Below are 22,331 nucleotides of genomic sequence, written 5' to 3'. Positions count from 1 at the left end.
AAAATTAAAAATTTTGAAAATACTATACATTCACTTTCACAAGTCACTTTCAAAATTTACAAATTCTCGAAAGATTTATATATTAAAATGTTTGCCCAAAAATATTAAACTGTCAAATTTGTCATTCAAATTTAGCAAATTTTTTACTCAAAGCTAGCGACGCGTTTAAAGTAAAGTGAGTTATAGAAGCGCGTACAAATTTGTGTATTTTCAATATTGCAACTATTAAAAATAAAATGTTACGAGAGATTATTTTTTGTGATGTGGTCACACTGATTCCACCATTTTTGCAAATAAAAATATCGTCCAATGAGAGGTGGAGTAATCTCATTTAGGTAAGGTTAGATTATTACTATGAACATGTGTGTTTTACGCAATATATTACGCTAAACATCCTTTTAATTATAATTTTATAATTTCTTATCTGATCATACGATTGCATTCAACATTTAAATACAGATAAAAAATATGGCAAAGAATTTAAGTGCAAAAATTGGCCCGTCGATTTTAAATGCCGACTTGGCACAACTTCATGAAGAATCGCAAAAGTTGCTCGACAATGGTGCAGATTATTTGCATTTAGATGTGATGGATGGTCATTTTGTTCCGAATCTGACCTTCGGTCATCCAATCGTCAAATGTCTTCGTAGTAAAATAAAGGATGCTTTCTTTGAAACGCATATGATGGTGTCTAATCCAGAGCAGGTAGATAAAGTTCAAATAATTCTATAAATTATCTTTCACATAGATTGTAGAATGAATGCTTATATATATATAATGTATTAAAATTTATCTAAAGGTAAATTTATTAAAATTATAGTGGATTGAGCCTATGGCTGATGCTAGTGTAGATCAATATACATTCCATGTTGAGCCAGTAGAAGATGTTCCTCTGGTTTGCAGAAAAATAAAAGAAGCAGGGATGAAGGTAATGTTTCTTAAAAATTAATATTTCAAAAAATTATATATTAATGATTATATTTAACAATAGGTTGGTGTGGCACTTAAACCAGGAACACCTGTGGATGTTGTATCAGATTATGTGGATCTGGCAGATATGATTTTAATAATGACAGTAGAACCTGGCTTTGGTGGCCAGAAATTTATGGAACCAATGTTACAGAAAGTAGCATGGTTAAGGGAGAATTATCCTGGACTAGATATTGAAGTAGATGGTGGAGTTGGACCAGCTACAATTGAAGCTTGTGCAAAGGTAAAATATATTTAATTATTAAATTATTTTCATATATAATTTTATTAAAAAATTTTAAGTTAGCTTATATGTGAAATTAAATTGTTAATTGTCTATATTGTTTTCCAGGCTGGTGCTAATATGATTGTGTCTGGCACAGCAGTCATAAATTCTACTGATCAAGCTAAAGTGATTACAACTCTTAAAGACACAGTAAATTGTTACTTGGGACGCAGTTGTTCAAAATAGAAATAATAATTACAAATATTGTACAAGTGCACAGAGCATTTATAAGAAAACAGTGATACATCTGAAATTTTTGCAAAAAAATAGATATGTATAAAGATCTGCATATATATACTTTTGATATAATAAGATTGTATAATAAGAATGTAAAAAAATAAAATATAATTTTTAAGACAAAGCATAATATTTTATTTATTTCTATAATTTATTAATTTTTTTATGAAAGAGTTTCTTTTGGCATTAATTTAGTCCTCAATTCAGCTAGGGTTAAAAGAATAGCTTCTTCTGTTCTAATAGTTCTTGTTCCTTGCTGAGGACAGGTGTTCACATATTTGTGAAATACCAAGGATGGATCATCGACATCCAAGTTGGGATCCACGTCCACTGCAGCTTCTAATCCGGCAAGACCTCCAAATACTATAAGACAATGATGATATTCTAAACTCTTGGCTTCTATTTCATCAATTGATGTTCCCTTGTCAGATGTACCAATCGTCAAATCGTATCCTCCTTTGAACCGACACTTTGTTAATACTTCTGTTAGATTTCTCGCTAATTTAACAGTATATCCCCAATAAATTCCACTTTCAGCATATGGTAGATTGGGGGATACAATGATACCCTTCAGTCTTTTTGGGTTTGGCTGTTCCGGTGGTATTTTTACAGTCACTCTTAATCCAGCCATTAGCATCTTATCCACATAAACATCATTCAGAAGTCCCACATTTATCTGAGAACCTTTACCAGTCTTTATAGGTTTACTAGTAACAATCCCCTCACGATACAAAGAGTCGTCCATTCGTCTCGGGTGATGAGGAATGTCCAAAGGATTCAATAGACCACAACACTGCAAATCTTTATGAATCGGGAAGAAGTACTTTCTCAGATACTGAGGACACTCCAAGTATTGCAGTATCCTAGCCAGTTGTAGACAGGATGCCCTGCTCTCGCCTAGTAAATCATCCTTCCTGATCTTTTTCTTCTCGTTCTCCGTGATATCACCCTGATCGTCAAACACTATGATTTCATTGACCTTGTAGATGCATGCCGCACGGGCAATTTGTCCCGCCAAATACGTTCGTAACTCCAAAGTCTGAGCATTGTCGAGAATAGATCCGGGTACGGCAATGCTCACAGTACAAACATTCTTACGCTCGCATGTCGTTTCCTCCACGTGCTCCTTCATCTCGGTCTTCGATTCGGCCTCAAATTCCGTCTTAACCTTCTTTAACAGTTTCTTTTCCTTCCATTGTTTTCGAAGTTCCTTCCGTTTGCGATTAAATTCTCGCCAATTTTCTAATTCAGGTTTTGCAGCCGACATTATCCTCTTCAAATATTTTAATAAATTTTAATTTTTCATATAACACGCACCGATACCAGAGAGAAGCCTGAGAGCGGTCATCACCCCGATTTAGCTGCAACCACAATTCAAGACGCTTCTATGTGCACAAAACGTGCATATTGAACTACTGAGCCATGTACACGATACTTTCCAGTGGGTAACATGCTATGTGCACAATGTTTGGTTCTGTTCCATTCTATGTGCACAAAGTGTCGGTAACACAGAGCTAGTAGGGTAACATTGATGTATATAAAATAAATTTTCAATAAAAAAACATGCACATGTCATTATTTATTTTTATGTTAAAGCTTAATTTACAATAAGTTCTTTTTAACATAAATATACGTGACAATTTTGTTAATAAAAATTGCATCCAAGAATCGCGACATATAAGTTTTTTTAATTTTTGTAAATTCTATTTTTATATTTTGCCCTTACTTTACAATTTTTACGTAACAAGATTATAACTTTTAGATACATAGCACGTTTTGTGCACATAGAGGCGTCTTGAATTGTGGTTGCAGCTAAATCGGGGGGATGATCGCTCTCAGGCTTCTCTCTGCTGGTACGATCATTTTCTTTCTTTCAATGGAAAGAAAATTTAAAGAATGTTGTGAAATAAAATACATTGTTTGTCGAGAAAAGATTTTAATAAAACCAAATACAATATAATAATAGTATACAATAAGTAATATTAAATTCAGAAAACATATACAATGAAAAAGAAATATATACAACAATGCTGCATACAGATGCAATAATGTGATATACATATATATATGTAATACAATATACAATTATATAATAATATAATATACAATATAATATACAATATATTAATACAATATTTTGTACAAATGAGAAACAGATTTTTACAAGTTTACAATATTTAAGAGAAATGTTCCAGTGGCAATATATTTAAGAATTAATTATTATTAAAAATGTGATGTTTTCTATGTGTGAAAATAATATTTTTAATATTATATAATAAAAATTAAAATTTACTTCGCGGAAATTTAAAACCAAAATTTGCATTTATTAAACGACGATATTAAATATTTGCAAAAATAATTGGATACGTAAATTTACCACAGTTTCCGGACATTATATTTATAAATATTAAAAAATTATTTTGTTCATATATTTTCGGAGATTGAGACATATCCAGCCATTGGGACATTTAGCTTATTACAATTTTTCTTAATATATTATCCTGTATTCCATCGAAATAATATACAAGATAATACAAAATGAAAATAATATGCCAATATGTCAATAATATGTCAATAAAATCATTTAAACGTTCAAAAGTTTTATGTATAATGCAAAATACTTTAGTTAAAAAGAGCTGAACAATACGATTTTTTATTTATAATCAAAAGTATCTCTTATAATTCAAAAAGTAGTAATATTTTATTAGTGAAATTTATTAATCTAAACATTTAAACGTCTAAACGTTCAAACTTTTTCATAATTTACGCAAGAAACATCTTTCGTTTTTCGAAAGAGAATCTTGCTGTTTGCCCACCCGAAGTTTTATCATTATTTTTGTCATCAATAAACTACAAACTAACTGCCAAAGCAGAAGTTCCAAAGTTTATCGACAGCAAAGAATTAAAAAAAAAATACAATATAGAAGTGATAAAAAGTTTTAAAATCCTACCTACCTATCCAAAAATTTTATCTAGTAGAAAATCCTACCTAATTAGAAATTCTATACCTAAGAGTTCGTACAAAAAATTTTCCGCAGGATGCTTTAGCGCAAAGCTCGACTCAGTTACCGCCATTTGTATCTGAATTTCGGGAAGGAGTTTTTCGCAGGATGCTTTAGCGCAGAGCTCGGCTCAGTTACCGCCATTTGCATCTGAAATTCGGGAGGGAGTTTTTCGCAGGATGCTTTAGCGCAGAGCTCGGCTTAGTTACCGCCATTTGCATCTGAATTTCGGAAGGAAATTTTCCGCAGGATGCTTTAGCGCAGAGCTCGGCTCAGTTACCGCCATTTGCATCTGAATTTTGGGAGGGAGTTTTCCGCAGGATGCTTTAGCGCAGAGCTTGGCTCAGTTACCGCTATTTGCATCCAAAATCTGAGAGCTACTACCTTGGTGTTTCTCAAAAGACGCTAGCGCAGAGCTCAGCTCAGTTTCCGCTAGTTGCGTCCGAAATTTTTGTTGATAGTCGATCATTATTCAATGATCGATCGTATCAACGTTGTTTCGAGATCTGTGCTCGACCATCATCGACGGGACCACGAATTTCGAATTTCCGCGCTCAACCATGGGATCAACACTAGAACTACCGACGATTAACATATACCAATTTTTATTTCTTTTTTCTTTCTTTTTAAAAGGTGATAAAGAGAAAAAGTACATTAATCAATTTAATTATTTAACACAATGCAACACAAGTCACAGAAAAAAATCTCAAAAAATACAATATAAATTTAAATAATTATTCTAAAATGAATAAACCGGTCATTTTGACCGCTTTGATAGTTCTAGTGTTCTAATGTTAAGCCATAGGACCACGGATGCATGGGTAAGCTAGGAAAGATTGCGAAGAAATTGACGTATAGCAAGAATAAATATATATTTTAAAATTGTAAATAAATTGTTAATAAAAAATGCACTCTTTCTTTATTAGATCAATTATTTCAAATATACCATAATTCATTAATATATTTACGTTTGTGTAAAAGAATTTTCTTTTTTATTTTTAATTTAAATTTGTGATACATTTGTGGTACATATGTATTTAAAAATTTTCTTACTTTTGCTTTTCAACGCCAATTTATAATATTTAATCCTGGAAAGATATAAAAAAATAAACCACTTACCGTAGGGAAGGAAGAAATAAAAGAGTACACATTTACACACAGAAAAAGAATTTTGCTATCGCAATAAAATAATCGTTGCTATTGCATGTTAAATATGTTAGCGATAAAATTTCGCTATTGTAACTATTTTTACAGATTATTCAATATGCAACAAATCTGGTTTGTTCAAAAAATCGACAAATTTTGAGATGAGAAAACAAGTTAAAATTCGCTGTTACAACAAAATAATTAATTTTTAATAAATTTATTTTACTATTGCAATGAATTGTCGCCATTAATACAAACTTTGATAATAAGATAAAAATAAATTTCTTATTATATATTAGCAATATAATTTGTGTGTGTGCAGATTTAAAAACTAATTTCGGTAAATAAAATTATTATCTATAACAAATCTCTTTGCTGTTCAAATAATAATCAACTGTAAGAAATTTTGCTATGATAGCTTATATAAAATTTACTGCGGCAGCAAATACTTTTTTTCTATGTATTAACAAGTTTTATCTTTTATTTTATGTATAATCTTTTTTTTAAATATTTTTTTTCTTCTATTTTTTCTTATATAAAAAAAATATAAATAAATATATAAACATATATAAATATATAAACACAAGTACATTATTCAGAATAAAAATATATTAGGTTATTTAAAAAATTTGTAATAATTTTTATAATAAAATTGAAAACTATTTTTATATGTTTAGAGTCATCTTTGTTCAGTAATATATGCACCATTGTTTTCGACAACTTTTGGCCATCTTTAACAACTTGTGCATACATTATTAAATAAAGATATATAAACATATAAAAATTGTTTTCAATTCTGTCATCAAAAAATTCTACAAACTCTCTGAATAATTCAATATATTTTGTTCTGATCTGTCAATCACACATGAAATACATTTAGGAAATATTCCAGGATTAAATATTCATCAACGCATCTAAGTCCTAGCCTATCCATTTTAAGATAATGAATCGAAAAAATAGTGTACCTTTTATAATTTTATTCAAAGTATTCTGGTGTATGATTATATTTTTAATATTATATGATTAATATTTAATATATATGGATTCAAAGGGCTATTAGGCTGATGAAAGTTGCTTCAACTTCGGGCTCAATCAAAATCAAAATTAGAAACACTTTGCTTTTTTTTAATGTATTAGTAACACATAATTAAATTTAATATAAATTAACTAAAAAAATAAGTACTTCGTTCTTTTAAAAACAAATGCACGTACAACTCAAAATACTTTTAAAAAATACGAGAGAATAAAATTTTGATATAACTACTATAAAGCAATAAAAATTATACGACCTGCAAAGTGTCTCGCGTTTATATATTTTTACACCATTATTTGATCCATTATCTTAATAATAAAAGACAAATTAAACTAACTCACCGATCGATGCGCAGCAGCGGAGTTGTCGTTCTGTTGATCTGCATAGTTGATCTGTAAAATACGAAATAAATCAAAATTATAGCAGCGTTCACAATATGAAATATTTGTGAAATCATAAAAAATATTGAGTACATCGAACTTTTAATTCGTTTTCTAAGCAAATATGTAATAAAAGAATTATTAAAAAAGTTTAATTATTTAAATAAAAAGTAAAAAAATATGCGAATAAATTCTAATAATGATAAATATTAACTAATGTGAATATTTTGTCTTTCAAATATTTTAATGTACAATATTTTCAACAAATAAATAAATTATTGCTTACCGTAAAGTTGCTCCGCCGGCGCCCGATGCTCCTCCTGAGCCTCTTCCTCCCCTCAGTGGTTCATCGAAGCACTCACATTGAATCTCACGCGTTCGCGGCGCATGCATTGCTCGCATGCGTACCTGAATACGAAAATCGCGCGATACTTAAAACGGCACTCCCGACATCACAGGCGAATCGAACCGAATTGTCCAAGCTGTGACGTTACGCGCGAATTCCGTCCGCGTTTCAGACGACCACATTTACCAATTGGGGCACGATTCTCTCAAAACAGAAGGCAAAGATAAGCTTGAAGAAGATGAGGTGATTAGTCATCCAATCAACCGACTAGATACAAGACATCTGAAAAGCAATCGGTAGCGTTTGACTAACTCCGGTAGCCGTCCTCGACTACCTTTGACAGTCCGGCTATCTGTACAACTAGCGCGCTGCACGTAGAACCGAAGATTGCCCTGCCGTAGTGGAGATTTTATGATTGAAACCGACCTTTCCCTCCCCCGAGCCAAGCCTAAAGTCAAAAAAAATCGTGTCCCAATATTTGTCATACAGCAAAAATGCGTTCATCTATAGATTCGCTATAACTCTCGGCATTAACGGCACTCCCGACGCGCATTTTGTTATACTATACGACGGAACAAATATATTTTGTAGCACCGATTACGCGCACAAAGTTGATCTGTAAAATAAAAAAATAAATGCAGATTAGTGTTTGAAATAATTAATATTAATAAAATAATTACTGCGCACATTAAACTTTATATTCGTTTATTTATGCACACGTCTAAACAAAGAATTAAAATTTTTAAAAATATATTTTTTGAATAAAGAAAAAAGTTTAATTAGTTGAAATAATAATATGTAAAAAATTTCTAAAAATGGTGAATATTATTTTACTATTATAAATATTTTACTAAATATTTAAAGTATTTTAAATATTTTATATCCGCTACATTATATAATATTTTATATGCAATATTTTGCGAATAACAAATAAATGAATTATTGCTTACCGTAAAGTTGCTCCGCCGGCGCCCGATGCTTTTCCTGAGCCTCCTCCTCCTCTCAGTGGTCCTTCGAAGCACTCACATTGAATCTCACGCGTTCGCGGCGCATGCATTGCTCGCATGCGTACCTGAATACGAAAATCGCGCGATACTTAAAACGGCACTCCCGACATCACAGGCGAATCGAACCGAATTGTCCAAGCTGTGACGTTACGCGCGAATTCCGTCCGCGTTTCAGACGACCACATTTACCAATTGGGGCACGATTCTCTCAAAACAGAAGGCAAAGATAAGCTCGAAGAAGATGAGGTGATTAGTCATCCAATCAACGGACTAGATACAAGGCATCTGAAAAGCAATCGGTAGCGTTTGACTAACTCCGGTAGCCGTCCTCGACTACCTTCGACAGTCCGGCTATCTGTACAACTAGCGCGCTGCACGTAGAACCGAAGATTGCCCTGCCGTAGTGGAGATTTTATGATTGAAACCGACCTTTCCCTCCCCCGAGCCAAGCCTAAAGTCAAAAAAATCGTGTCCCAATATTTGTCATACAGCAAAAATGCGTTCATCTATAGATTCGCTATAACTCTCGGCATTAACGGCACTCTCGACGCGCATTTTGTTATACTATACGACGGAACGAATATATTTTGTAGCACCGATTACGCGCACAAAGTTGATCTGTAAAATAAAAAAATAAATGCAGATTAGTGTTTGAAATAATTAATATTTATAAAATAATTACTGCGCACATTAAACTTTATATTCGTTTATTTATGCACACGTCTAAACAAAGAATTAAATTTTTAAATTTAAATTTAACTCAAATTTACTTGAAATAAATTAAGGAATATAATTGTATTATTCACTTAAGCTTCTGAAGCTTTATTACATCATATTGTGATCATTCTGTGTGTAATACGGATACATAGTTTTATCTTTTATTTTAATCAAAATAGCTCTTTGATTGAAACAATACTGTTGTTTTAAATCAGCCCCTGCACTATTATTTAAAAAAAATAACTTTTTAACGATAAATTACTTACCACAAGTTGTTTTGCCGTCGCCTGATGCCTCCTAGTCCTCCTCCTCCTCTCAATTGTCCATCGATGGCTGCTCCTTTTTGGAGCACTCATTCGCGAAAACACGGTTAATTACAAACGCGCGATCTTTGTCATGATGACAAAGGTAAACTCGAACAACGCGATCGTGCTAGGCTACAATTCGATATATAGCAGAAGCAACAGCAGAGAAGAGAAATTGAAAATTGCGTAATTAACTTTTCGCTTTATCCGTCGCGACTATGTTACATGTAAACTACTTTTCGTGCTTTTCGCACATGAGAATTAATACAAATTAGTAATTAGTTGTAAGGAATAATCTTTAATATGTGTCTTCATTTGAAAAGTAATACGGTAAGGAGAGCGATACAAAAAGACTCATTGCCGTCTGCTCTGGTTCAGTGTCCTTGGGCAAATGATAATAAGGTTATAACGCGTTAAGAGTACGCCGCGATGTAAATCGCAAGAAACAAAACTCTCCTTGACGACACGCGCTAAAGCATTTTGATGCTAGCTCGCGATGTCGGGGATCGTTTTTGTTTTTCGTGATCTACGGCACGGCGTATGTTGTCTTGCGCGCTATCACCTTATTCACATTCTTATTCGAATACGTCACAGAGCAAGCAAAAACTTTTCTTTAATATTCTCCTTGCCGTATTATTCCTCACAATCACAACAGATATTAGATTATTTCCTACAAATAATTGTCGATTTATATTACATCTCATGTACGGGAAGCGCGAAAAACTTGCGAAAGTGGTTTAGGCATAGCATAGCTGCGACGAGTAGTAAGCAAAATCGACTGCGCAATTTTCGATTTCTCTTTGCTGTCGTTGCCTGTTGTGAGAATCAAATAAATCATAGTTTCATACAATCGCGTATTTTTCGAATTTTCCTTTATTATGATATGACAAAGAAAAGCGCGATCGCATGAAACTATGATCCGTTTCATTCTCACAGCAGGCAACAACGATAGAAAGATATCAAAAGTTGCGCAGTCAATTTTGCTACCATTCGTCTTGGCTGATATACCTAAATTATTTTTACAAAATTTCCGTGATTTCCGAAGATGAGAAATAGTATGAATCGGCAACTTTTGTTTGTAGAAAATAATCTTTTAATATCAATTGCAATTACGATTTGAAAAACAATATGATAAGGAGAACGATACAGAGTTATTTCCGCTGCCGTGTGCTTCGCGCGAATGCCGTCGTGCGAATGTGAGCAAATTATTACACGCAAGGACAATAAGTACGCAAGACAACAGCGCGCGCACGCGTCTTAGATCACGAAAAATAATCTTCGACGCTAGTGCCGAAATTACTCACATGTAGTGTTAGGGTTTTGTTTTTGAATTTTGTTTTTTGCGTGTTATTATCTTACCAGAGCAGCAAAAGTTTCTTCGTATCGTACTTTTCACCATATTAATTCTCAAATAGCGATCGCGATACATATTAGAAAATTATTTTCTACAGTAAAATCCCGATTTATATTAATTCACGCACACGAAAAACATGGAAAGTAGTTTAGGTATAGCATAGTCGCGACGGGTTAAGCGAAAAATTAATTACGCTGTTTTCAATTTCTTTTCTATGCCATTGCTCTGCTATGTGTCAAATAGTAGCCTCATGCGCGATCGTGTTTTTCGAGTTTTCCTTTGTCGTTATAACAAAGTGTCGCGCGTTCATAATTAACCGTGTTTTCGCGAGTGAGTGTGGCATAAAAGAGCAGCCATCGATGGATAGTGAGGAGGAGGAAGCCCAGGGGGTATCATGCGACGACGTAGCAACTATAAAGGTATTGTATAATATATAATTTATTATTTATTTATTATCTATTTGAAGAATACTTATCTTAATGATTATGCAGTACTTTTTTCACATGTAATATAACTAACTATATGTATAATATAATATGTACCAAATGTATATTTTAGACTATTTAAAAAGGATTAGAATTTTCAGTAAAATATCTATACTATTTAATATTTATAAATGGCAAATATTTTTTACATGTTTAAAATTTTTAATTATTGCTTTAATTTAAACATTATTTTGTATTTTATAGATCAACGTAGACTACAACTCCACTGTACATCGTGTACCGGTGAGTAAAAATCAAATTATTCTTGTTTTATTAAAGTATTGTTATATTAAAGTAACGGATTTATGAAAATTATGTTAATGAATGTAGATATGTTTAGGAAGTAAAAAGAATTCAAAATTAAAAGTATTAAAAAATATTAAGTAAATACAATATTTCATAGATCTGTTGCTTTAAGATGGATAATCAACGATAAATTAATTGATATTTCACTTTAGAATTCATGCAATTATTTGTCGCTTTATTATATGTATAATGAAGATATACATAAGCTTATAAAACAATCTTTTTTGCTACTTTCATTATTTCGTTATTTTATCATATCATAAAATGTTAACTACAAGATATAAGATTGACTGAAAATTTTAAAATACACACAGAAAGAAAAAAGAGAAAACATAGAAAATGCTTTTTATAAAGTTTTAAGTGAAATATAAAGTTTTTAGTTAAATTTTTCTTTATGGTGTTTTCATACGTTAAATAGAGCTATACTAAGTATACTCTACAAGTCTAAGAAAGAAGGGTTTGTGGATTTATTTATGAAATATTCAGAATGTGCCGATAACGCGTGCGAGAGAGAAAGCGTGGTAGTGAGAGAGAGAGCTCGTAGACTACAGAGCGTATGTAAACAACCCCACCAAACTTCCCCGCGCTGTGAGTAAACAAAATTCCAACGTGCTCTATGTCCTCTCTCTCTCACTACCACGCTTTCTCTCTCGCACGCGTTATCGGCACATTCTTTTCCCCTACTCCTAAATTACCCATCGACACGACCTTATACAAATGAATCCTTGCTCCTGGACTGTTACTATTCGCACGGCGACACTTGAGTGAGGCAAACCGTTCGCGTATCGGTGCGTTATCTCTCCCAACTACCCCCAATTCCTATTACTTCTCACAGTTTTTTCATTTTCCTCCCCCTTTTCTATCGTTACCTGTTGCGTACACGGCAACGTGTCGAACGCATATTCCGTGCGATGAGCGATATTCACGTTTAACTTTTGTCCTAATATAACAAAATACGCGTCGGGAGTGTCGGTTAAAATATCGTATGATTATTATAATATCGTTCCGCCGTAATTTCCCAGTAATATAAAACGCGGAGTGCCGTTTAAAGTGCCGTGCGATTTTTGTATCAACGTCGCGATCGCGTGTGAATACTTTAGAGACCACTGAGAGGAGGAGGAGGCTCAGGAGGAGCATCGGGCACCGGCGGAGCAACTTTACGGTAAATAATAAATCATTCATTTGTTGAAAATATTGTAAATACTCATTATTTTGAATGCAACTATAATCTTGATTTATTTTCGTATTTTATAGATCAACTATGCTGATCAACAGAACGACAACTCTGCTGCTGCGCATCATGTACCGGTGAGTAAAGATCAAATTATCTTTGTTTTAATCAAAGTGAAAGTATCGAAAGTTTTCCTATAATTAAACTAAAATTATTTTATGTAATAATAATCAAATTTTGTTCAATTAACATCTGTTTAATGTGTAATTTCGTATCGGCAGAGTGTTACTTGGTAAATACAAAAAAGACGTACTGACAAGAATGTTATTAATAGCTCTTTTTTGTTGTTAACAATCATATATATTATACATCCTTGGTTCTCGAATGATCACAAAGAATTTTTAATCGCGTTAGACGTTAGAAAAAAAATTTGCAAATTTCTTTGTAATTATATTGCAGTTAAAATTGATACGAACGCTATAATTCTTTATAATTACATTTTATCTCAAAGTACGTACATAGTTTTTATAATATGTTGGACTGAATATCGTTCAGTATAATTAATCGAGATTGCTAGAATTGTAATTTTGTAATTTATTGTTCTAAAATTTTTGTATTTTTTTATTTGCTGAATTTTTGTATGAACTTTCACGATTGTGCTAGTTTTGTATCTTTCTATACAAGGCAAATTTCTTATTCAACGAACACTTTTAGTTTATGTGATCATCGGAGATTTATTTACGGCATTTTGTAAAAATAAAATTAAAAAAACGATTTGTGGGAAAATATGCGCATGAAAAATCAATAGTTCGATAATTTTATATACGATTGTAGTAATCAGTAACGTGGAATTTTAGAGACGCGCTGATAAAAGTCTCTCAACAATTCACGTAAAATCTTGTACAGCGACTCATTCATTGCATTATTTTGTGCTGTGACTTCGATTTAAAGTATTTCATTGTATAAAAATCAACTTATCTACTTATAGCAGTTATCACTATACAAAAGTTTATAGTTTGCAAAATATGTTAGATTATTGATTGGAAAAGAATAATTGAACGTGTCTCGTCGCTACGCTTTTTGCACTCATATCGAGGAAACTCCGCAATAATTTTGTATTTCATTCAATTTGTAATCACAGTATCCACGGAAAAGAATAATTAATTGTATACATGTATTATTGATAGATATTTGGCTGGCAGTCCCTACATTTATGAATAAACGTTAATCTTACATAAATTAAATATTTATTGTCCAATCCAAACTTTTAATCTCAGAAATATATAATTAGATTTGTTTAGATTTATGCATTATGTATTAAGACAAACTTTACAGAAAAATTTTTCTTATTACATAATGCACAAATCTAAACAAATCTAGTTAATATATTTCTGAGATTAAAAGTTTGGATTAAACAATAAATATTTAATTTATGTAAGATTAACGTTTATACATTTATTATTTATTGATAAATATTTGGCTGGCAGTCTCTGTACATTTATGAATAAACGTTAAAACGTGAAAACACCATAAAGAAATTTAACTTAAAATTTTATAAAAAGCATTTTCTATGTTTTTTCTTTTTTCTCTCTGTGTGTATTTTAAAATTTTCAGTCAATTTTATATCTCGTAGTTAACATTTTATGATATGATAAAATAACAAAATAAAGAAAGTAGCAAAGAAGATTGTTTTATAAGCTTATGAAATATTGTATTTACTTAATATTTTTTAATACTTTTAATACTGCGCAGTAATTATTTTATAATTATGAAATGTTTCAAACACTAATCTGCATTTATTTTTTTATTTTACAGATCAACTTTGTGCGCGTAATCGGTGCTACAAAATATATTCGTTCCGTCGTATAGTATAACAAAATGCGCGTCGGGAGTGCCGTTAATGCCGAGAGTTATAGCGAATCTATAGATGAACGCATTTTTGCTGTATGACAAATATTGGGACACGATTTTTTTTTACTTTAGGCTTGGCTCAGGGGGGGAAAGGTCGCTTTCAATCATAAAATCTCCACTACGGCAGGGCAATCTTCGGTTCTACGTGCAGCGCGCTAGTTGTACAGATAGCCGGACTGTCGAAGGTAGTCGAGGACGGCTACCGGAGTTAGTCAAACGCTACCGATTGCTTTTCAGATGTCTTGTATCTAGTCGGTTGATTGCATGACTAATCGCACCTCATCTTCTTCGAGCTTACCTTTGCCCTCTGTTTTGAGAGAATCGTGCCCCAATTGATAAATGTGGTCGTCTGAAACGCGGACGAAATTCGCGCGTAACGTCGCAGCTTAGACAGTTCGGTTCGATTCGCCTGCGATGTCGGGAGTGTCGTTTTAAGTATCGCGCGATTTTCGTATTCAGGTACGCATGCGAGCAATGCATGCGCCGCGAACGCGTGTGATTCAGTGTAAGTGCTTCGAAGGACCACTGAGAGGAGGAGGAGGCTCAGGAGGAGCATCGGGCGCCGGCGGAGCAACTTTACGGTAAGCAATAATTCATTTATTTGTTGAAAATATTGTACATTAAAATATTTGAAAGACAAAATATTTACATTAGTTAATATTTATCATTATTAAAATTTATTTGTATATTTTTTTACTTTTTATTTAAATAATTAAACTTTTTTAATAATTTTTTTATTACATATTTGCTTAGAAAACGAATTAAAAGTTCAATGTACTCAATATTTTTTATGATTTCACAAATATTTCATATTGTGAACGCTGCTATAATTTTGATTTATTTCGTGTTTTACAGATCAACTATGCAGATCAACAGAACGACAACTCCGCTGCTGCGCATCGATCGGTGAGTTAGTTTAATTTGTCTTTTATTATTAAGATAATGGATCGAATAATAGTGTGAAAATATATAGACGCGAGACACTTTGCAGGTCGTATAATTTTTATTGCCTTATAGTAGTTATATCAAAGTTTTATTCTCTCGTATTTTTTAAAAGTATTTTGAGTTGTACGTGCATTTGTTTTTAAAAGAACGAAGTATTTATTTTTCTAGTTAATTTATATTAAATTTAATTATGTGTTACCAATATTATTATATATATCTAGAAAAAATACATATTATACTAGATTATAATTATAAAAATTATTAAAAAATATGTAACCTGCAAAATGCGTTGTACATTAAAAAAAAGCAAAGTGTTTCTAATTTTGATTTTGATTGAGCCCGAAGTTGAAACAACTTTCATCAGCCTAATAGCCCTTTGAATGCATATATATTAAATATTAATCATATAATATTAAAAATATAATCATACACCAGAATACTTTAAATAAAATTATAAAAGGTACACTATTTCTTCGATTCATTATCTTAAAATGGATAGGCTAGGACTTAGATGCGTTGATGAATATTTAATCCTGGAATATTTCCTAAATGTATTTCATGATTGACAGATCAGAACAAAATATATTGAATTATTCAGAAAGTTTGTAGAATTTTTTGATGACAGAATTGAAAACAATTTTTATATGTTTATATATCTTTATTTAATAATGTATGCACAAGTTGTTAAAGATGGCCAAAAGTTGTCGAAAACAATGGTGCATATATTACTGAACAAAGATGACTCTAAACATATAAAAATAGTTTTCAATTTTATTATAAAAATTATTACAAATTTTTTAAATAACCTAATATATTTTTATTCTGAATAATGTACTTGTGTTTATATATTTATATATGTTTATATATTTATTTATATTTTTTTTATATAAGAAAAAATAGAAGAAAAAAAATATTTAAAAAAAAAGATTATACATAAAATAAAAGATAAAACTTGTTAATACATAGAAAAAAAGTATTTGCTGCCGCAGTAAATTTTATATAAGCTATCGTAGCAAAATTTCTTACAGTTGATTATTATTTGAACAGCAAAGAGATTTGTTATAGATAATAATTTTATTTACCGAAATTAGTTTTTAAATCTGCACACACACAAATTATATTGCTAATATATAATAAGAAATTTATTTTTATCTTATTATCAAAGTTTGTATTAATGGCGACAATTCATTGCAATAGTAAAATAAATTTATTAAAAATTAATTATTTTGTTGTAACAGCGAATTTTAACTTGTTTTCTCATCTCAAAATTTGTCGATTTTTTGAACAAACCAGATTTGTTGCATATTGAATAATCTGTAAAAGTAGTTACAATAGCGAAATTTTATCGCTAACATATTTAACATGCAATAGCAACAATTATTTTATTGCGATAGCAAAATTCCTTTTCTGTGTGTAAATGTGTACTTTCATTTCTTCCTTCCCTACGGTAAGTGGTTTATTTTTTTATATCTTTCCAGGATTAAATATTATAAATTGGCGTTAAAAAGCAAAAGTAAGAAAATTTTTAAATACATATGTACCACAAATGTATCATAAATTTAAATTAAAAATAAAAAAGAAAATTCTTTTACACAAACGTAAATATATTAATGAATTATGGTATATTTGAAATAATTGATCTAATAAAGAAAGAGTGCATTTTTTATTAACAATTTATTTACAATTTTAAAATATATATTTATTCTTGCTATACGTCAATTTCTTCGCAATCTTTCCTAGCTTACCCATGCATCCGTGGTCCTATGGCTTAACACTAGAACACTAGAACTATCAAAGCGGTCAAAATGACCGGTTTATTCATTTTAGAATAATTATTTAAATTTATATTGTATTTTTTGAGATTTTTTTCTGTGACTTGTGTTGCATTGTGTTAAATAATTTAATTAATTAATGTACTTTTTCTCTTTATCACTTTTTATAAAAAAAGAAAAAAGAAATAGAAGTTGGTATATGTTAATCGTCGGTAGTTCCAGTGTTGATCCCATGGTTGAGCATGGACTTTCGAAATTCGTGGTCCCATTGATGATGGTCGAGCACGGATCTCGAAACATTGATATGATCGAACATTGAACAATGGTCGACTATCAATACAAATTTCGGACGCAACTAGCGGAAACTGAGCCGAGCTCTGCGCTAGCGTCCTGCGAGAAACATCGAGACAATTGCTCTCGGATTTTCGATGCAAATAGCGGTAACTGAGCTGAGCTCTGCGCTAAGCATCACTCGAAAAACGCCGAGGTCGTTATCCTCGGAATTCTCTCAAGTGAGAGATGTCATTTGCGTACACGAAAATGCGTATAACGTGATATTAAATCGATACTTATGAATTAAATCGTTAATCGTTAAATCATTATCTCTATCCGCGTTACTCGGTTTATTTGATTTACACGAGTTTTCAGATATCTACATCTTTTATTATAGGTAGAATTTTCTATTAGATAGAATTGTTTTATTAGGTAGGATTTTTGGATAGGCAAGATTAAATAATTTTATACAAATTTTGTATTCTTTTTATTTCTTTACATCGATAAATTTTGAAACTTCTGCTTTGACAGTGAGTTTGCAGTTTGTCGGTGACAAAGATAATGACAAAACTTCGGGTGAGCAAACAGCAAGATTTTCTTTCGAAAAATGAAAGAAATTTTTTGCGCAAATATAGTATTATATTAAAAGTACAGGCGTTTAGATGTTTAAATGTATAGATAATAACTTTCACGATCGAGATAGTAAAGTTTTCTACCGTTTTATGAGATACTTTGCTCTTTCCAAGTAAAATCTTTTAAATTTTCCATAAATTTTTTTAATGTTTAAACACCTTTATTGACATCTTGATAACAAATAAATTATTATATTAATTTTTATAATTGGAATATTAAGTTCAAAGAAATGATGAAGGTACATCTTCCTTTTATTTAATATTATTTCTATTTTATGTTATTTTGTGTATTGTTTTGGTGAAAAATGAAGAGGGCAATATACAAGGTGTTTCGGTAAAGGTGGGCAATCTCTCGTGGGCATGTAGAACAGATAAAAATAACCTCATAAGTTGCTATAAAATTTTTTTCTACAACGCATCTTCACTGAGATATTTGTTTTCAAAGTTAAAATTTGAGAAGCGTTTTTTTAAAATAACTTTTATATTACTTTGTTTCATTGTCTGTGTGAAGAATTTTAACAGAATAACCCTTCTTATTTTTCACTAATCTTGTGAATTCTTTGAATACTTCCAATAAATCAGATTTGTGTTTTAGAAACGATACAATACGATATCCTGAATAATCGTCTTTGAATAATGTAAAATAGTTTGCACTTTCAATAGAGGTGCAGGGTCGGAATTACGATTTTGTGGCCCCTAAGCTATGATTTTAAAGAGGCCCCCATATTTCTTGAAAATTTAATTTTTGCAATAGTTTGAGCAAAAAAAAAAAAAACCTATTGCAGCGGACTTATAGAAATAACAAAACATAATATACAACAATATACATACCTATGTATATACAAATATATATGTCCGCATTTATTGCAACTCACATTACAAACGAATAGTATACAATATCGGGATCCAATTTTATTTAAAACATTCGTTTTCGTGCTTTTCTTATTGCGAAGTCTGTTACAATATCTTCAAATGACAAAGTTCTCAGTTTATCACTCTCTATATATAAAATACTCAAAGAACATAGTTTTCTTTGCAGCATGCTTGCACGACATTCATTTTTTACTCTTTTCAGCCTGCTAAATGATCTTTCTCCAGAGCAATTACTTATCATTAAAGTTAGAAAAATTCGAAATATAGTTTCGACATTTGGAAAAACTGACTGCACATTATCTTTTATTATTATATTATATAAGCTTTGAAAAGTATAGTCTTTTATTTCAAAATAATTTTTTTTTTATATATAAGTGAAAATGTTTTATCTCTTCGCATAAATTTTCATCTATATCATCAGGGTAATTATTTACTAATACTTTTACATTTTCTGTCAATTTGTTGTCTTTTAGATCAAAATTTAGAAGAAATGAAAATTTGTTTGAAATATTTTCATACACTTCAGCTCTTTTCTGTATATTGGTTTCTAAAGCGTCCATAATAGGGATAAAAGATTTTATTCGGAATCGATCTCTAGGAGAAAGATCATCAATATCGAGTGCACTTCCATCATTAATTTGTACTTTTCTAAATCTTCTTCTTTTCTTTACGTTCTTATAATCTATGTCGTCTTTTAATTTTCTTTCGCATTTTGTTCAAATTTATCGAAATCATTTCTGCTTTTTTTTATAAACTCTGATAAATATGCATACATTTTTGAACATATATTTAATGATGTTTGAGGATCTTGTAATATTTTGCTGGTTTTTTGAAACTCTTCTAATATATTATTATATAATATAAGCATAAACATAAATTCAAGTTCTTTTATTTTCTCGTGAATAATAGATGCTTCTCTTTTAGTTTCGCCATTTTCATATTCATTATCTTGAAATGTTTTCAAAGCATCAATAATTAAATCGTAATTTTTTAAAACTGCTCTTGTAGCCTCAACATTTGCTTCCCATCTTGTATCAGAAAGACATTTTGGAATTTCAGAATTGGATCCCAAACTCGATTTTAAAATAGACCATCGTTTTGTCGAAGCAGAAAAAAATATGTATATTTGTTGCAAAATCGCAAAAAAGTTTACTGCATCTATACAACAATTAACTGCAGCGCGTCCAACTAAATTTAACGAATGTCCAGCACAAGGAATATATACAGCATATTTATATTTTTCTAAAATTTTTTGTTGCATACCCTTATATCTTCCTGACATATTGGCTGCGTTATCATAGGATTGTCTTCTACATTTGTTAAAATCAATTTTACACTCATTTATAATATAATTAAATATCAAATTGGCCAAATTTTCTCCAGAATTGTTTTCTATTGATATAAATGTTAAAAATCGTTCGACGGGATAACCATCATGAGGAAATACATATCTTACAATAACAGTTAATTGATCAATATGTGAGTAATCAGGTGTGGAATCAACAGATAAACTAAAATATCCTGCTTTTCTTAAATCTTCAAAAATAGAGTTTCTTACTTTTTCAGCCATTAAATCAATAATTTCATTACATATTGTTTTAGATAAATATGATGGTTTTCCAGAATTCCCATAACGGCTTATATGATCAGCGAGAAATGGATCAAATTGAGCAATTAATTCTAATAATCCAAGAAAATTTCCATTTTGAGGTGAATCAAATTTTTCTTCAGTGCCCCGAAATGGCAATCCTCGTTCTGCCAACGTAGATACGACTGCAACAATACGTTGAAGTACTTGCCTCCAATATTTTTGTTCTTTTATAATTTGTTTTTCTAATTTTGTATTTAAAGTAGATTCACCTTTCCTTGTTAAATATGTGAGTAAAGCTGCTCTATGACAATTTAAATTCTCATGTTGTTTAATTACAATGGAGTTCCGCCAATCATTAAAGCCATTATTGGCTAAGGTGCAGTTTGAATTTGAAAAAAGCTTGCATACAAAACAATAAACACATCCAGTTGATGGAGAATACACTAACCATTCTCGACTATATTTTTCGCCATTAATTTTTGTGGAATAGAAAAGCCCTCGAGAGCAATATCTTGCTTGATTTTTATATATCTGTTTGGATTTTTCAAATGAATCCTGCCAGTTTTGGCAATCAGCAGGTCCTTTTTGAACCCAAAATGAAATATCATCCTTAGTTAAAGTATTCCATAGACCGACATCACTATATTTTGTATTGATATTTTCTTGAGAACTTCTTATTTTATAGTCTAAAATATTATAATCAAATATAGTTTTCTTTTTTTTTAAACAGATATAGATCAAAGAAATCTTGAATGAAAAAACGAATGCAAATTTCCGTTCTTATATATAATTTTTAGAAAATATGAATACTATAAAATAAATGCAAATATAAATGTGAATAACGTTCAGTTCGTATTTTGTTCAATTTGTTCAAAAGATGATAAAAAAAAAAATATATATATATATATATATTTGTAACTTATATGTGAATATATCACATATTTATTTGTTATTGTTTGAAGAAAAAATCGTATATTGTTTTTTATTCTCGTGTTTATTATTCATAATTAAATTATTATTATATTGTTATTAATTATTATAATATTATTATTTACAATAAAAATTAAGTATAAAATAAAAAAGTTACAGAATAATGCTAATTGGAAATCATTTTAAAGAAATAGAACAAAAAATCGAATAAATAAAATCTGAATAAATTTAGCGATAATAATTATTAGCTTTGTAAATCATGCTTTTTATAACTATAATAATAATAATTTTTCAAATAAAATTTGAATAGAATGTTTTATTATATTAATAATTACAATAAAATTTGCATAATTACTATATTGTTTGACATTTTTGCTTTTATTGCATGTAAATGCAAACACTAACTTTAATTGAAAGCGAAAGTTAACAGATGAAAAGAAATGAGTAAAGCATGAACGTGGATATGCCTATTTATTCGCATTTATATTGTTTGTTTGTTGTTTATTTTTTAGTATATAACTATCTTGAGAAATAATAGGAGAAACAGCTTCTGTTCTGCAGTCTGCAGTTTCAGAATTAGACGCAGTATCTGTAGGAATATTTGTAGACATATCTGTAGAAATAGTTGGTACGTCAGGTTGACTCCTAATAAATAAATCC

The 22,331-nt window shown here is 30.5% G+C and overlaps 2 protein-coding genes and 2 long non-coding RNA genes across 4 annotated transcripts; 2 read left to right on the top strand and 2 right to left on the bottom strand.

Moving 5' to 3' along the window:
* The first annotated feature begins 320 nt into the window (after positions 1 to 320).
* Positions 321 to 1,616, top strand: Rpe (Ribulose-5-phosphate-3-epimerase). Its single transcript, XM_012367407.2, has 4 exons — positions 321 to 705; positions 821 to 928; positions 992 to 1,213; positions 1,322 to 1,616. The coding sequence occupies exons 1-4, from the start codon at positions 469 to 471 to the stop codon at positions 1,439 to 1,441; spliced, it is 687 nt and encodes a 228-aa protein (XP_012222830.1). The 5' UTR covers positions 321 to 468; the 3' UTR covers positions 1,442 to 1,616.
* Positions 1,237 to 2,891, bottom strand: LOC105672457 (putative methyltransferase C9orf114 homolog). The gene has a single exon (XM_012367397.2). It carries the CDS (start codon positions 2,757 to 2,759, stop codon positions 1,656 to 1,658), a length of 1,104 nt encoding a protein of 367 aa, XP_012222820.1. The 5' UTR covers positions 2,760 to 2,891; the 3' UTR covers positions 1,237 to 1,655.
* A 2,260-nt stretch (positions 2,892 to 5,151) lies between these two features.
* On the bottom strand, positions 5,152 to 9,477 carry LOC136999471 (uncharacterized). The gene is made up of 2 exons (XR_010889857.1): positions 9,390 to 9,477; positions 5,152 to 9,024 (listed from the first exon to the last, which is right to left on the bottom strand). It is a non-coding gene; the product is annotated as an uncharacterized lncRNA (long non-coding RNA).
* A 1,822-nt stretch (positions 9,478 to 11,299) lies between these two features.
* Positions 11,300 to 15,922, top strand: LOC136999472 (uncharacterized). Its single transcript, XR_010889858.1, has 3 exons — positions 11,300 to 12,735; positions 12,828 to 12,881; positions 14,560 to 15,922. It is a non-coding gene; the product is annotated as an uncharacterized lncRNA (long non-coding RNA).
* Positions 15,923 to 22,331: the final 6,409 nt, after the last annotated feature.

The sequence above is a fragment of the Linepithema humile genome, chromosome 4, assembly GCF_040581485.1.
Source record: "Linepithema humile isolate Giens D197 chromosome 4, Lhum_UNIL_v1.0, whole genome shotgun sequence".
NCBI lineage: Eukaryota > Metazoa > Arthropoda > Insecta > Hymenoptera > Formicidae > Linepithema > Linepithema humile.
The sequence above is the reverse complement of the archived record's forward strand: the minus strand, read 5'-3'. Positions and strand labels throughout refer to the sequence as shown.